General features: G+C 42.2%; 2 protein-coding genes across 3 annotated transcripts; one reads left to right on the top strand and one right to left on the bottom strand.

The window, feature by feature from the left end:
* Positions 1–2,146: 2,146 nt before the first annotated feature.
* zic4 (zic family member 4) lies at positions 2,147–7,075 on the bottom strand. 2 transcript variants are annotated; one of them, XM_042510150.2, is made up of 3 exons: positions 6,286–7,075; positions 5,548–6,177; positions 2,147–3,410 (listed from the first exon to the last, which is right to left on the bottom strand). In XM_042510150.2, exons 1-3 carry the CDS (start codon positions 6,710–6,712, stop codon positions 2,971–2,973), a joined length of 1,497 nt encoding a protein of 498 aa, XP_042366084.1. In that variant the 5' UTR covers positions 6,713–7,075; the 3' UTR covers positions 2,147–2,970. The 2 variants fall into 2 exon arrangements, with proteins under 2 accessions (XP_042366084.1, XP_042366083.1); XM_042510149.2 differs by having other exon boundaries at positions 5,548–7,075.
* Positions 7,076–9,207: 2,132 nt separating this feature from the next.
* zic1 (zic family member 1 (odd-paired homolog, Drosophila)) lies at positions 9,208–13,777 on the top strand. Its single transcript, XM_042510152.2, has 3 exons — positions 9,208–11,723; positions 12,154–12,317; positions 12,690–13,777. Exons 1-3 carry the CDS (start codon positions 10,763–10,765, stop codon positions 12,885–12,887), a joined length of 1,323 nt encoding a protein of 440 aa, XP_042366086.1. The 5' UTR covers positions 9,208–10,762; the 3' UTR covers positions 12,888–13,777.
* Positions 13,778–14,434: the final 657 nt, after the last annotated feature.

The raw sequence follows: 14,434 nt of genomic DNA, 5'->3' as shown, positions 1-14,434 counted from the left end.
ATTGTATCAAAATATCGTGATAATATCATATCGTGGGGCTTCTGGTGTTTCCTATCCCTATCAGTTTCCTGTTCTGGGCTTTCATTCCTGCTCAGTCTCTCTCTCTCTCTCTCTCTCTCTCTCTCTCTCTCTCTCTCTCTCTTACACACACTCTCGCACAATTCCCAGCCATGCGCGCACACACACACACACACACCTGTTCTTGATTCCTGACCCCATAGCTGATATCAGATCAGAGGTTGTCGCTCAGCTGAAGGTGGGAAGCCCCGATGAGTGAACCCAACGGGATCAGTTGTTAAAGATCCTCTCTAACAGCTCGAAGTGCCTGCGGTATCCAGTGTCTGCACGCTGGGAATTTAACTTTTACAATAAAAGCAAACAGTCATCACATTTTATCTCTGCTGTTGTACAAGCACGCAGAGTTAACTCTTAGGGTCCAAGTTATTTTGCAGCCAAACTTGTAATTTCTGACTGGGAGCAGTGTGTTTGTGTTTGGTTTCAACCATAAATTATAAAGGTCACAATATATGTAAAGGTCAGTGGAGTGTAGCAGAGCAGACGTGCAGCACTGGTGCATGGTTTTATTTCTCTTTGTGGCTTCTAAATGAATTCAAGGCATATTTTTTCCTTTGATCTGATAGTGCACTAAAGATCAAATTCAGAAATACTCATGTTTTAACTCTCACTTTTTTCTTTTTTCTAACGAAACAGCCCTTTAAATGGTGCCTATCCTTCACTTTCAGCAGCTGAATGGAAAATGTTTTTACGCGACTCAGTTAGTTCTTGTCCATATTGACGACTGGAACTAAAAGCTTTAGACGGCCCAATAGAGAGGAGCCCAATAGAGAGGAGCCCAACAAATCGGTGACAAAAGGCTTTCCGTGTCATCAACTTCGTTCAGACGACCTAGAAGAATCCCTCTGATATCAACTTCCACTTCAAAGCCTCCCACTTTCAATTGAGATCCAACTATCTTGTTGTTTTTCTTTCTTCCTTCCTCCTTTTTTTCCTTTTACGCACAAGAGCTGGTGCCAAAAGAGGCATCATCATCTTCTTCTTCTTCTATTTAGTGTTTATTCTTTTCTCTGAGCTGGGCTTCTTCCACAGAGCAAACTGTCATGCACTTAACCAAACCCTATAAACGTATCAGAGACTTGTGTTGTTTCCACCCACTTCTGCCTGAGGCCGAGAGTAAAACATTTTACCGCTCAGCCAAAAGTTTTCCCAACGCAGCAGAGCTCTTCAGGTTCCTGGTTAACTGCACGTTTTCACTCCTCTTAAGCGTACTTTACACTTTTTTTTAAATAAAAAAATTTAAAAAAAATCTGCAAACGGTGCCCAAAGCTTAAAGAATTAATTCAAAGTTTTAAGCTGTTAAGCTTTTTTTTCGTGTACAGAGCCTAAAATATGATTATGGTTAAATTTATCCATTCGGCCCTCTCGCAATGCAAGTCTATTATGGTGTGGGACAACTGCGTTTTAGCGGCTTCTCCTTTGATTGTCGTAAAGTAGGCTTGGAGCAAAAGAATATATTTTTCTTCTTTATACTGCCCTCGTCTGCAATATAAAGGACATAGATTACCGTTTCCGACCCCATGGGAAGCAAATATTACATTCTTTAGAGCGCGCTTTTGAGTCCACGGACTTGGCCCCATATCATTTGAGTTTGACTTGGCTATTGCTATAGAAATCTTAATTCACCATGAGGATTCACCGTCGTGAAAAAAATGGCTCTTTTGTGCGAAATGCTCTTTGAAGTCTGGATGAGAATATTGTAGCCCTTCATCACACTCTGCCCACGTCTGCATCAAACCAAAAGCTGAGAAAGTAAGACTTTACGCAAGTGGAGCGCAGTTTAACTTCACCGAGAAACACGTTAGAAAATAATATTTTTAAATGATATTTTGTTTCTTTGTGTTTGAGCAGTTTTATCCGAAACTAGTAAACGTTTAGGCTATTTTTACTGCACCTTTCCTACAAGTAGTGTGTAAAAGAGACATCATTTTTTTTTAATTAAAATATTATTTTTAAAGACATAAACAATGCATACATTTTCCATATTTCCCTCTAAAAGTAACCACTTCCAAGATAATTAATAACCGGCTGCAGATTCCACATAAACCCGAATCTCTCAGCAGAGTTTTCACTTTAGTCATACAAGATTTATTCAAAATACTCACAAATTACAAGGCAATTCGGTACGCATTTTGAGTGCCGCTCGATTTCAGATATTTAAAAAGAAAAAAAAATGACGACAATGATACAAAATCACAAAATGCCCACTTTGATAAAACATTTATAATTTCACGGTCGTATATCAAATACTGCAGGCTTATGAAACAGTTCAATTGTTGACCCTCTGCACAAATGGAAAAGAAAAACGCTGTAAACATAAAATGTTTGTACAAATAACTGCAGTAAACGGTAAGAAACTGCCGTGAGGCAGATCCTTACAAAACTATCAACATCAACACATCGAAAGTTACAAAATTTACAAATGTACAATTTTTTCGTCCTAATTGAAACATGCACTTTGGTTCGATAATACAAAATATCAGATTGAAAAATAAATAAAAACATATTGAAACTCGAATTTACAAAATAATTTTACACCAACATGCCTACCCTACAATAATGTACCACATAGTCTAACGGATTTACACGACTCTCCACAAGTGGACCAGTGGGCCGTCAGGGCGCATAGGCACTGAGCCAACCATTTAGCTGAGGTTTGAAAATATATTCTTTTAACTGTGCCTGGAAATTAGCACGTCTTTAAGGTTTGCACTTTTTCCTTCCAATGTGGTTAAAATGCGTCTCTTGGCTCTGGGTGTCTTGTTTGGTGGCTCATCCAAAAGGGGACCAGTGGGCCCTTACAGGCATATAGGCACCGAAGCCAAACCATTTTAATAGTTAAGCTTGTGAAAATGTGTTCTGTCACTTCTGGCACCGTGTTTGAGTCCAATTGGATTAAAACGCGTCCCTCGGTTCTGGGTTTCTGTAAGGTGGTTCGTCTGTGGGGTCGGGCGTGGAGGGCCCGCTGGGTGGTGTTTGGGCGCCGCTGGCACCTGAACTGTGGCACACGTACCATTCACTTAAATTCGCGGGCTGGGAGGCTCCCACCGGCTCCGACAGCACCGAGGAGCCTCCTGGCTCCCGGCCCAAGTCTGAGGAGGGGGAGACCAGGGACGGGGTGGATGACTCGTAGCCTGAGCTGGGCGGGGGGGACTTGCAGTGCACCTTCATGTGTTTCCTCAGGGAGCTGGGGTGTGTGTAGGACTTATCGCAGCCTCTCACTTTGCAGTTGTAGGGCTTATCGCTGGTGTGGACGTGGGAGTGCTTTTTTCGGTCACTGCTGTTGGCGAAGCGTCTGTCGCAGCCGTCAAACTCACACTTGAAGGGTTTCTCACCTGTTAACAGTGACAGTAACAGTGGCACAATGAATTGTAAATCAATAACATACATAAAAAAAAACCCAAAAACGTTTAATGTTCACCATAAGGCATCATGGTATTTATTTAATTAATTATTTATTTGTTTATGTTTATTTATTATATTAGTATTATCCTCCAACTACTTCAAATATCTAATGTTAAATGTTAATGGGCATACCAAGGCTTAAAATAAATTAAGCAACAAGTATCCAAGTATCTGTGACCCAAGAAATAAAATAAAATAAAATATATTTTTTTAAAGCAGATCTAATTACATACACTTTATTTTTCCCCAGAAATGTCCATATATAATTGTACATATTATTTTTTTGGTTTTTACACCAAATACACTTCTCCCCCTATACACTTTAAAAAGTGAACCTACTTGGCCAGACATGCCTCCTGTTTACACCAGACATTACACTCATGCACGAGCCTCAGTCTGGTGTAAACAGGAGGGCTGAACCCCCACTGTCCTGGGTCTATACCTGGCGTCTACATGCATCAAGGCATACGTCAAAACAGACAAGCTATGAGCACAGACATAGCAGGCCTAAAACCAACTGAAAATCATGATAAATGAAAGTATTGCCACAGCCAGGCTACACCTACTGAGTGCTAACGCAGCCTGCCTGCTATTTGAATCTAGCAAATGGTTATGGACCTGGGTCTAATTTTGCATCTTAATAATAAGTATTTCTACCTGATTATGACAAGAAAAAAAAAAAAAAAAAAAAAAGACGGTCTGAATAAATTACACGGAAATCATCCACTGCTGATTTTTCTCCCTCCGATTAAAGCTTTTGAGAATATGTAATTGCCTCTGTCTAATTACACTTGCGGGTTGAATATCAATTTGACCTTCAGCTGTTGGGTTGAGAGAGCCAATCAAGGATATTAGTGTAGTACAAGAAACCGTCTAGGAACAGACCCCAGGGGCAGCCCCAGTCATAACCACACTTTCGGATAGGTTTTAAACATGATACCAAAGACCAGGCCCCTTGGGAGTCAACACACAGAAATAATTTAACAGATTTGTACTTAGGTAATGTGAGCAAATTATATGAATAATACATAGGGTGCAGAAATGGAGCAGAGGGGGGAGTGCCATGCAGCCAACAGGAAGGGAAAAAAAAGGAATGTAGTCATTGTATTCATTTACAAGTCTGACTCGACATTTTGAGGCCTTTTACCCCCTCACTGGCTCCACAGCACGTCATTGGGTCACACAGGCAAGCAGCCATGTTATAGCATTATATGTGTTTAAAAAAAAGTTAAATCAGAGCTTTGTGCACACGTCAGTCAGTAGGTATACGCTCTGCCAACCTGTTGGTGAATTATTTCAGCCGTCTGCACTTGTCAACTTGTTGCTTTGGCTAAAGGCTATCAAGAGCTGATCATTCCAGGAGCAGGCTTACAATTTCACCATGCACACATGTCATATCACTCTGCTGGAAAATAATATCAGCCTTCAACTCAAATACATATGTGTAAAAAAAAACTTTCCCCCCACCTCTGCAGCTTTAAATCTAATCATGCAACCCAAGCAACTGTTATTATTAGTTGAAATAAAGATATAAAACAGGTAATAAACACAGCAACAAGTGGATGTAAAAAACAAACAAACAGCATCATCATATCAGTCACACTGAATGTGAAGATGCACAACTTTGCTGCCAGTCATGTCTGGCATGCTCTAAACTACATGGACAGGTCCTGACGTGGGCCTCAGTCTTTTGTGCTGTGGTGTAAACAAGAGGTCGAACCGTCAAACGCCTGAGTGAGCTGTACCATAATCCCCCAAAGCTCAAACCCTGTGCAAAAACTTACGATGCAACTCATAACAAACAGGTGGGCTGCTGCGTGCTCATCGTATCAGCAGCACAGATTCATTTATTGCCCATCAGATGATATTTTCAATGCGTAAAATTAAAGAAAGAGAAAATAAAAATCATCCAGAAAATTATGCAAAATAACACTTGCGTCTTTATACCTTGCAATATATTTGAATTTGAACATGCAACTCCATCATTTTTATTTAACATATTATAGAGCGTTTCTTCAACATTTTTAAAATTCATATATATATATATATCTTTATATAGCCACTGACCTGTGTGCGTCCTTTTGTGAATCTTTAGATTCTCGGATCTTGCGAACACTTTGCCACAGCCAGGGAACGGGCATGGAAACGGTTTCTCCCCGGTGTGCACTCGAATGTGATTTACAAGTTTGTACTTGGCTTTAAATGGTTTGCCTTCCCTCGGACACTCTTCCCAAAAACATATATGGTTCGCCTGCTCCGGTCCTCCGACGTGCTCCACCGTCACATGCGTTACGAGCTCGTGCATGGTGCTGTAAGTTTTGGAGCAAAGTTTCTTCGGCGAGTGCTCCGGCTCCAGCCATTTGCAAATCAGCTCTTGCTTTATCGGCTGCCTCATGTAGCGGAAAAAGGCACCGGCTCCGTGGTGGTGGTGGTGGTGGTGAGCGCTAAGATTCATGTTCAGATTCAGACCACCGTAGCCGTGCAACGGCGAGGCGGAGAACGGATCAGCCCTGGAGCTTGCCACTTGACTCAAGTGATCAGACCTAACGTACATTTCTCCAGGTAGTCCTAACCTTATTTGTCCATTCAACGCTTGGCCACCCGGTGATCCGCTAGAAGGCTGGTCGTGATGGAGTCCGGAGAAGAGGGTATGGTTCCCAGCGTCAGGGTGATGACCATAGTGTCCGGGGTAGCTACCTGTTGTTGAGACAAACATTCCGTGGTGAGAGGCTGAACCAGCAGTCTGGTCAGTCAGTACTGGCATGGCTTGAGCTGTCAGATCTCTCCGGATGAGGAAATCCCTACCTGCGGATAAAGCCTGGGCCGTGTGAGACATAGAATAGGGGACCGATGTCGCCTGAACCGGGCCAAAAGCTCCCGTTTGACTGGAGACCACTTCACTGTGGCCTGCCATATGATGATTGTGGTGGTGGTGATGGTGGTGGGGATAATGATGGGCTGGGCTGATTTTGAGGGCCGCGGAGTGCCCCATGTGTTCTGGCCCGAATGGACTCGGCCCCAGGCGGGGTTCCGCAGTAATCTCCCCAGGGTGCGAGTGAGCCATTGAGTGTGGATGGCTGCTGAACCCCGGGAAGCCTGTCACGCTCTGAGGGGTATGGTGGTGATGATGGTGATGGTGGTGAGCCCCTGCCAAGTCAACTAATCTCAGCGCCGTGTTCCGTTTGGAAAACGTAGGGTCCATCACGGGGCTTCCCAATGCATCCACGCTCATTACTTCCTAATTTTAGAATAACTTGACAGCAGGCAAAATAATAATGATGATGACAAATATATTTTAATCGCAATGAAAAATAAAGAAAAAAGACTTTATAAAGTTAAGTCTATCTGCAGACTACATGGAATCCCATTCGGTTGAGAGGCAGCAGCAGGACGCTTTGATACTGAATAGAGATTCATGGTAGGCGCTGCAGCCCGTGGAGCTAAACAATCACCCTGCGCTCTAATTGGTCAGAGCTCGGTGATTGACGTCACCAGTGACAGTTTCCAACGTGAAGAAAAATGTCTTTAGTGACAGCAAGCAGCCAGCGCGCATGCGCAGTGCCTCAGGCAACGCTTGAGAAAAATAGTTGTTATGCAAAGGTTATTGTACAATAAAAGTCCCAAAAAGTTGATCTAGATATACAGTCGTCTCTCTTTTGTCGCAGCGAACAAAAGCTGCGCGGCTATGAAACTGCAATTTCCCCACTTTGATCCTGCTATTACAAAACAGACTGCTTCGCTACAGTGTGCATATTGCCAGTATAAAAGTTGCAAGGATCATAAATAATGCAGTGATATCTTCATTTCGCCCTGCATCGTGTGAAGGACAACTTTACGCACAAATTACGCACAACTTTACGCGCGTAATAGATCGGCGTCAGCGGAGAAAAACTTTAATCAAAGGAAAACTCCACGTGGAAGTTTAAAATAGTCCGGAGTACGTACCATTAATATGCGCTTTGATATATTTACATATCCAGTCGTTCGCCCTTCAGCGCGCACTGCAGTCCGTGCTCTGCTCGGTGGGATCCGTGTGTGTAGTAAGTGTGAATAGGGCGAGCTGCGGCCATTGTCCCGAGGGGGGAAAATGTAATGGACGGGACCTGTTGTTATGATCCGGGGTAATTTTGCTTTAGACCCAGGACGGCAGCAGATGAGGGTCACAGGAGGTGGTGCCGTTGCAGACTTAAGTTCAAAATAAAACGTGTGTCTACTGTAAGTATTGGTTACTGCAATATTATCCTCAGACTTAGTGGTTATTAGCCTTTTTTTTGTGTGTGAATATTTAAAAGTATTAGTTATGGATCATAACAACACGCTGTGTATTGTATCTGTTTATTATGTTTTCACAGAGACTTTTTTAACCATCACATAACAAACAGGACTTTCTTAAAAATTCAATGTGTAGTCACTAAAATGTTGAGTAATGTTTAGTTGTTACTGTACACGGATTATAGTTTTTAGCACGGTGGAGCTTTTTGTCAGTGTGGCAAAAATGTTTAGCTAAAAATGTAACATCGATTTTAATATCACAACTTATTTTAGCATATATTTCTTATTTTGCTGTATTTGTACTTCTATAATTAACAGTTGCGACTTTATTGTTTTGAGTGCGTTGTAACTTCACCTAAAATTGTGTTGCCGAACGCTTTAAATTTTGGGGGTGGATTTTAGACTGAACGCTTTATCTTTGTAGTTACAGAGAAAAATAAATTGCTGCGTGAAGCGACCTTAAAGAAGGTCTCATACAGTGTTGATCACTTTGATGCGAAATGTGTTATTTAACTTTTGAGATGATTCTAAGTTGTGAAGGACGACCTAAATTTATTGTCACAGGCGCTCGTGAGTATCTCTCCCTCCTCACACCTTTTTTTTAAATTTTCGTTGATAAGAAAATCAGCTGGACATAATGTGATATTTCTTTGTTTTCAGATAGAATGTGATTAACTAAAATATAGGACACCCACTCACTTGCCCAATATATTTTTTAATATAACAATAATTTAAAAACTATACTCCCATTAGTTATTTCTCTGAATTGACTTGTCAAAATCGTTGCTGACAGCGTCATATCCAGCACGTTTCAAAATTGAGTCAATATTTTGAGACATGACGGATCCAAAAGATGTTTATTAAATGGCCTTTACGCGTGGGGTTTCATGAGGCTCACAGCTGTAGCCTTCAGAGGCATCACAGCACCAGCGTAATGCTAAACTTTGAAGTGCTATTTCTGGTCCAAGTTGTGCATGCACTCACTCTCAGAGACAAGTAAGCAGGGGAGTTGTATGAGATCCCAAACTAAAAAAAAAAGCTGAATATTGTAGAGTGGTCTCATAAAACACTGTTTTTTTTGCTGCTTTGGCTTAACTGCTTTCACTGTAAATCCTGAGGAGCTCCAGGTAGCCATCTTAAATTCTACTGTATGACTCCAGCGCATTAGGATCATGACACTGAACGGTTAATGGCGTTTTGATTAGGGCGCATCTTTTACGCATGTAAGTTAAACAGATTTTAATTATGCACATAAGAAACGTTAACTCGCAAAGTTATGTATAATTCAAACTTTTTTTTGCACACAATTTCCACGTTATCCTCACATGTTGCAAGTTTGAGCAAATGACCTCCAGGCTTGACTCTCCCCCTTCTTTTTCCAATGCATTCTTACCGTTTTCCACCTGTTGAAAGATCCCTCCAAATTTTGCATAGTAGAGAAGTGGGCTACCTAAAACGCCGGATCAGGTTGAAGGTGTAGCTACTTGTTAAGTTGAGAACAACAAAACCTCTTCCCTTGGTCTCCAAAGACTGACTTGGAAAAAGCCTTGTAAGAAACTAGCCCAGTAGCCAAGAAGATATTTTAATGGTTCGCATGGCACGTCTGTGCATGTGGCTTTGAACTCTAGCAGCCGGAGGTTCCTGCAGAGAGCGCCGCAAATCCCACTTGATAACTTCGACAACCCACAACGTTTTACACACAGGCTATGCATCACTGGCCCTGCAAAGAAATGAGTACGTTGCACAAGCACAGCCAAAAACCGTGATGGATACATTAGGCATAGTGGTGGATCCAAGTTAAATACTGGCCTATATGTGCAAGGTAACCTTTGTGAACGTGGGGTGCGCTGGTGAGCGTGATGATGTGGAAATCTAAAGCACAGATGTTCCACTAGTGTGAGCTCCAGTGGACGCGCACACTTTGGGTTCAACGCAGAGTGAGAGTCACACAACAAAGTGTGGATTCCTTTCAAACTCAAAAAGATAAGTTTACAATAACAGAGTCATAAAGAAAGTGGTGACAGTGAGCAGACTTCATATCAAAAACCTCAAGGTTTCCCATGGGGGTCAAAATACGTAAACTTGTGTCTCCATACCTGTTCCTGACGCACGTCATGAAGGTTTGAACGCAATAAGTTGTGTTTACAATCCTGTCAGTCTATAGTTGACTAAATTATGGCTGATATTATGTTTAATTTAGTGCATCTGGCATTGTGTTTGTTTATCTGTCAAGTTTGTGACAGATAAACAGACACATATACACACAAAGACAATATCTGAGTGCGTAATTGCGTAAAAACGTTACCAATTACACCACCAAAGCGCTGTGCTTGGTGATCTAATGCCCTCAGGTTAACAAAGACAATGTGACACAGTTGCTTTATAAAGCGTTCATGCACTATGTGGCTGCAAAACGTGCTTTGACTTTCTACAAGGCCAGTTTGTCGCCTTGTGTTCCACAACTTTTGTTTTGCTGTTATTCAGCCTTTTAACCAAATCCACAGTCAGCAATCTCACAATATCTGGGATTGATGATGCAAAGAGGCCAATAGAAGTGTGGGCCCTGCACCGTGGATTGTTATTTGGTGAGTGGATGTTATTGGGGGGAAAGGTGTTCCGCCAATGAGCGCGCGGCTCCGTGCCCACATGACTACCCCCCTCCTCTCCCATTCATCAGGGCTGGACTGTGTTGTCTTTTCAATTCATTTATCTGCAGGAATGATTGCGACTATCAGTCTAGAGCTCACCGCCTGACTGAGGAGGTGAAAGTTGCGCCACAGGAAGATAAACCGCAAAAGACAATATTGCATGTATACATGATTTTGCGTGCGCATCGGATGAGCGGTATAGGGGAATTCCTCGCGTCTTAAAAAGTAAACAGAAAAATCGGTGGATTTGAGAGTTTGCTCAGTCGAGTGAGGTCCAAGAGATAGAGAGAGGGGGAGGAAGAATATCTGTGCGTGATTTTTTGATTTCTGCTCTCAGTCGTCTCGGCGAGTCTAGACTGAAGATGCTCTTGGACGCAGGACCGCAGTATCCCACCATAGGAGTCACTACTTTCGGCTCCTCGCGGCATCACTCAACAGGCGAAGTCACAGAGAGAGAAGTGGCGTTGGGGATAAATCCGTTCGCGGATGGGATGGGCGCCTTCAAAATAAACCACAGCTCCCACGACATTGGCTCCGGACAGACGGCGTTTTCCTCCCAGGCGCCCGGCTACGCAGCAGCCGCCCTGGGACACCATCACCACCCGACCCACGTTGGCTCTTACTCCACGGCGGCTTTCAACTCCACCAGGGACTTTCTCTTCAGAAATCGGGGTTTCGGGGACGCCACCGGGGCGCAGCACAGTTTGTTCGCCTCCGGAAGTTTCGCAGGGCCACATGGACACTCAGATGCAGCGGGGCACCTGCTCTTCCCAGGGCTGCACGAGCAAGCGGCGAGCCATGCGTCTTCCAACGTGGTCAACAGCCAGATGCGGCTGGGCTTCTCGGGGGACATGTACGGACGGGCCGACCAGTACGGCCACGTTACGAGCCCGCGCTCCGACCACTATGCTTCGACCCAGCTGCACGGCTATGGCCCCATGAACATGAATATGGCCGCACACCACGGAGCAGGGGCCTTCTTTCGATACATGCGGCAGCCGATTAAACAAGAGCTCATCTGCAAGTGGATCGAGCCGGAGCAGCTGACGAACCCCAAAAAGTCGTGCAACAAAACTTTTAGCACGATGCACGAGCTCGTGACCCATCTGACGGTGGAGCATGTGGGGGGACCAGAGCAGACCAACCACATCTGCTTCTGGGAGGACTGCGCCAGAGAAGGAAAGCCATTCAAAGCCAAATACAAACTTGTGAATCATATCAGAGTTCACACCGGAGAAAAGCCCTTTCCGTGTCCGTTCCCCGGCTGTGGCAAAGTATTTGCTCGATCGGAAAATCTAAAAATTCACAAAAGGACTCACACCGGTAAGGCTCACCGCTTTTTTTACTGCCATGTTGACAATATCACATCCAAAATATGCATGCGATCCGGCTTATTATTTATTGGGCAGCTGCAGTCTCTTTGCTGGCATGTGATTCAGTGCAGTTGTCAACAGAAAATATCTCATGTTTTTTTTTTTAAGTCTTGCTATTTTATGCCAAAAGTCCTAATGATGATACATATTTAAATTTAATGTATTTATACGTAATCCTAAGTGAATTAAGTTAAATTAAGTTGCAGTCTGTAAGTAATTTGAAATGTGTCAAATTTAAAAATAAAAAAGACTGCCTTTTTATTTCTTATAATTTATAACCGACTGTTTCCACACGTTAAAATACTTAAATACAATAATGTATACTGTGGAATTTAGGCATCCAGTGTTAAACATTGCATTTATTTTTTTCCTCGATTTAGGTGAGAAGCCTTTTAAGTGTGAGTTTGAAGGCTGCGACAGGCGATTTGCAAACAGCAGTGACCGCAAGAAACACATGCACGTCCACACGTCGGACAAGCCCTATCTGTGCAAAATGTGCGACAAGTCATACACACACCCCAGCTCCCTCCGAAAACACATGAAGGTAAAAGAAAGATTTGGTTTGTTTGACAAAATTATAAAATGTCATAACTGCTTTTTTAGCTTCAATATATTTTTGTAGCATTGCTGGAAATTAGAATAAAAATATCCATATTGTGTCATGTTACGAGAAAAGCTTTTTTTCCCCCTTTTTTCCAGGAAATAGAGAGACATAATTTGCTTTGACATTTTCTTTCTTTCTTTTCTTTCAACCGACAAATCAGATTAAGATCTTAATGAGAGTAGTAATGTTTTGGGTATTTTTTTTGCAGATGTTCAGCACAGTCGTTTTCTGTTTGCACAAAAACAAACCAGAGACAAAACAGCCAATGCAAGATGCTTTTTTTTTAAATAACATTTTATCCCCTTATTGAAGGTCCATGAATCCACCAATCCAGGACCGCAGCCATCTCCAGCGGCCAGTTCAGGGTACGAGTCCTCCACACCTCCCACCATAGTATCACCGTCCACAGAGAACCAGAGCAGCAGCTCCATATCACCAGCAGCCTCAGCAGTACACCACACAACCAGCCACAGCACGCTGTCGTCAAATTTCAATGAATGGTACGTGTAAATATTTTTGAGAAAAAAACGAAAGAGAAAAAAAGAGACTGCAGATAAAATAAACTGCTTGGAATCATAGACTTTATAAAGTCAGCCAGTGGACTGAAAAACACGGGAGGCCCAAACGATCAATTAAAGGCTGTCTTAATGAAAGCGAATGCATGGACAAAAAGGAGGCGAGGACAGCCACCGAGTTAAACTTTTTTCCCCTCAATATTTCTTTATTTTTACTGAGAGACTGCTCAGAAGAGATCTCAAAAAGCATGCTATCTCCGGGTAGAGGCCTGAATTTTTTGTACATAAGGATTTCACCAAGTTGGGAAAAAATGTAATATTTTATTTTGTAAATAGTTCTATCACAGTTTAAGGGAAATTTGTGAAAAATGTGGTCCCTAGATATATGGAAAAATGAGATGGTTTTAAGAATATTGCGATGAATAGACTTCATTGAAAAGAATGTTATAGTTGTGAACCAAATGTGAATTATTCAGTATTACTACAGTCTACACGTCGACCTAACCGACTCTTAGTATTAATGTGCTTTTGTAGCCTATTCAGTGCAACATTTTCGTCCAAGGTCCAGTTTGAGTAGCACAGTATCATTGTTGTTATTTAATGTCATGTCGATAAATCGTGTAGTGAAAGCCTGAAAATCCGTGTCAATCTGTTTATGTACGTGATAAATATAAAATCTCTGTCAATTGCTTTGTCTGAAAGGAAGTATTATTACATGTAAGTAGCTCAATTTTCCATATTTATCCGCATGTAAAGGACCGGTAACATGTTAGAACTGATCGGTATTTATGGAGAAATGCGCTCGTATGTAAAATTTAGTTTACAAAAAAAATGTTTGGATACATTTCGTACTATATTAAAGGATTAAAAAATACAATAATGCAATGCGTTGGAGGTTATTGGTTTCATTGGTGTTTGAGGTTGATGCTCTGTAGTGGGTCCTTTTTAATGTAGGCTGCATCAAAATATAATAATAAGCTGCACACTAAAGCAGATTTTTTTTCAGTATAATAATGAATTTAGCGCGGTTTCCAGGAAGGAATTATTGCATGTTTTGTTGCACAAATAATTTTAACTCTTTAAGTGCATGCTTTTGCAAGTGTGTGTGTGTGTGTGTGTGTGTGTGTGTGTGTGTGTGTGTGTGGCAGCATTTCGTTTTCAAGCTTACGGTTTAAACGCACTGTCACAACTTCCCTGACAGTCAATGATAAGTAAATTCACTCCCCCTTTTGTGCATCTTCTGTTTATCCAAAATTAACATCCAACACTTTGCCCTGCAGTAATGTGCAAATTAAATCGATTAATCACGCCGGTTGTTCCTCGGTGTAAAACCGGGATAGTTTGCCTTACTTAATTGTTCGGGAATCTAATTTTCAAATCTAATTTATTTTCTTTTCTGCAGTTTGTCGGATTTCATAGATTTAGGGAGAGCTGAGGAGTCAATGTGGCCCCCTCATTGTTCCTGGCTGCAGCTTGCTTGACCGCCCCATTAGGCAGAGATCACATCAGCAGCCGCCAGTGATCATGGTTAACACTGCCAGT

This window comes from Plectropomus leopardus, chromosome 21 (genome assembly GCF_026936395.1).
Source record: "Plectropomus leopardus strain MGB_pleo_1.0 chromosome 21, ASM2693639v1, whole genome shotgun sequence".
Classification (NCBI taxonomy): domain Eukaryota; kingdom Metazoa; phylum Chordata; class Actinopteri; order Perciformes; family Serranidae; genus Plectropomus; species Plectropomus leopardus.
The sequence above is the reverse complement of the archived record's forward strand: the minus strand, read 5'-3'. Positions and strand labels throughout refer to the sequence as shown.

Bases quoted from the DNA above. Each gene is read 5' to 3' on its own strand.
- zic4 (XM_042510149.2), bottom strand. From the start codon at position 6,712: ATGAGCGTGGATGCATTGGGAAGCCCCGTGATGGACCCTACGTTTTCC. The intron at 3,411-5,547 runs GTCAGTGGCTAT...CACTGTTAACAG, and splicing joins TCACAAAAGGACGCACACAG to GTGAGAAACCCTTCAAGTGT.
- zic1 (XM_042510152.2), top strand. From the start codon at position 10,763: ATGCTCTTGGACGCAGGACCGCAGTATCCCACCATAGGAGTCACTACT. The intron at 11,724-12,153 runs GTAAGGCTCACC...TCCTCGATTTAG, and splicing joins TCACAAAAGGACTCACACCG to GTGAGAAGCCTTTTAAGTGT. The intron at 12,318-12,689 runs GTAAAAGAAAGA...CCCTTATTGAAG, and splicing joins CCCTCCGAAAACACATGAAG to GTCCATGAATCCACCAATCC.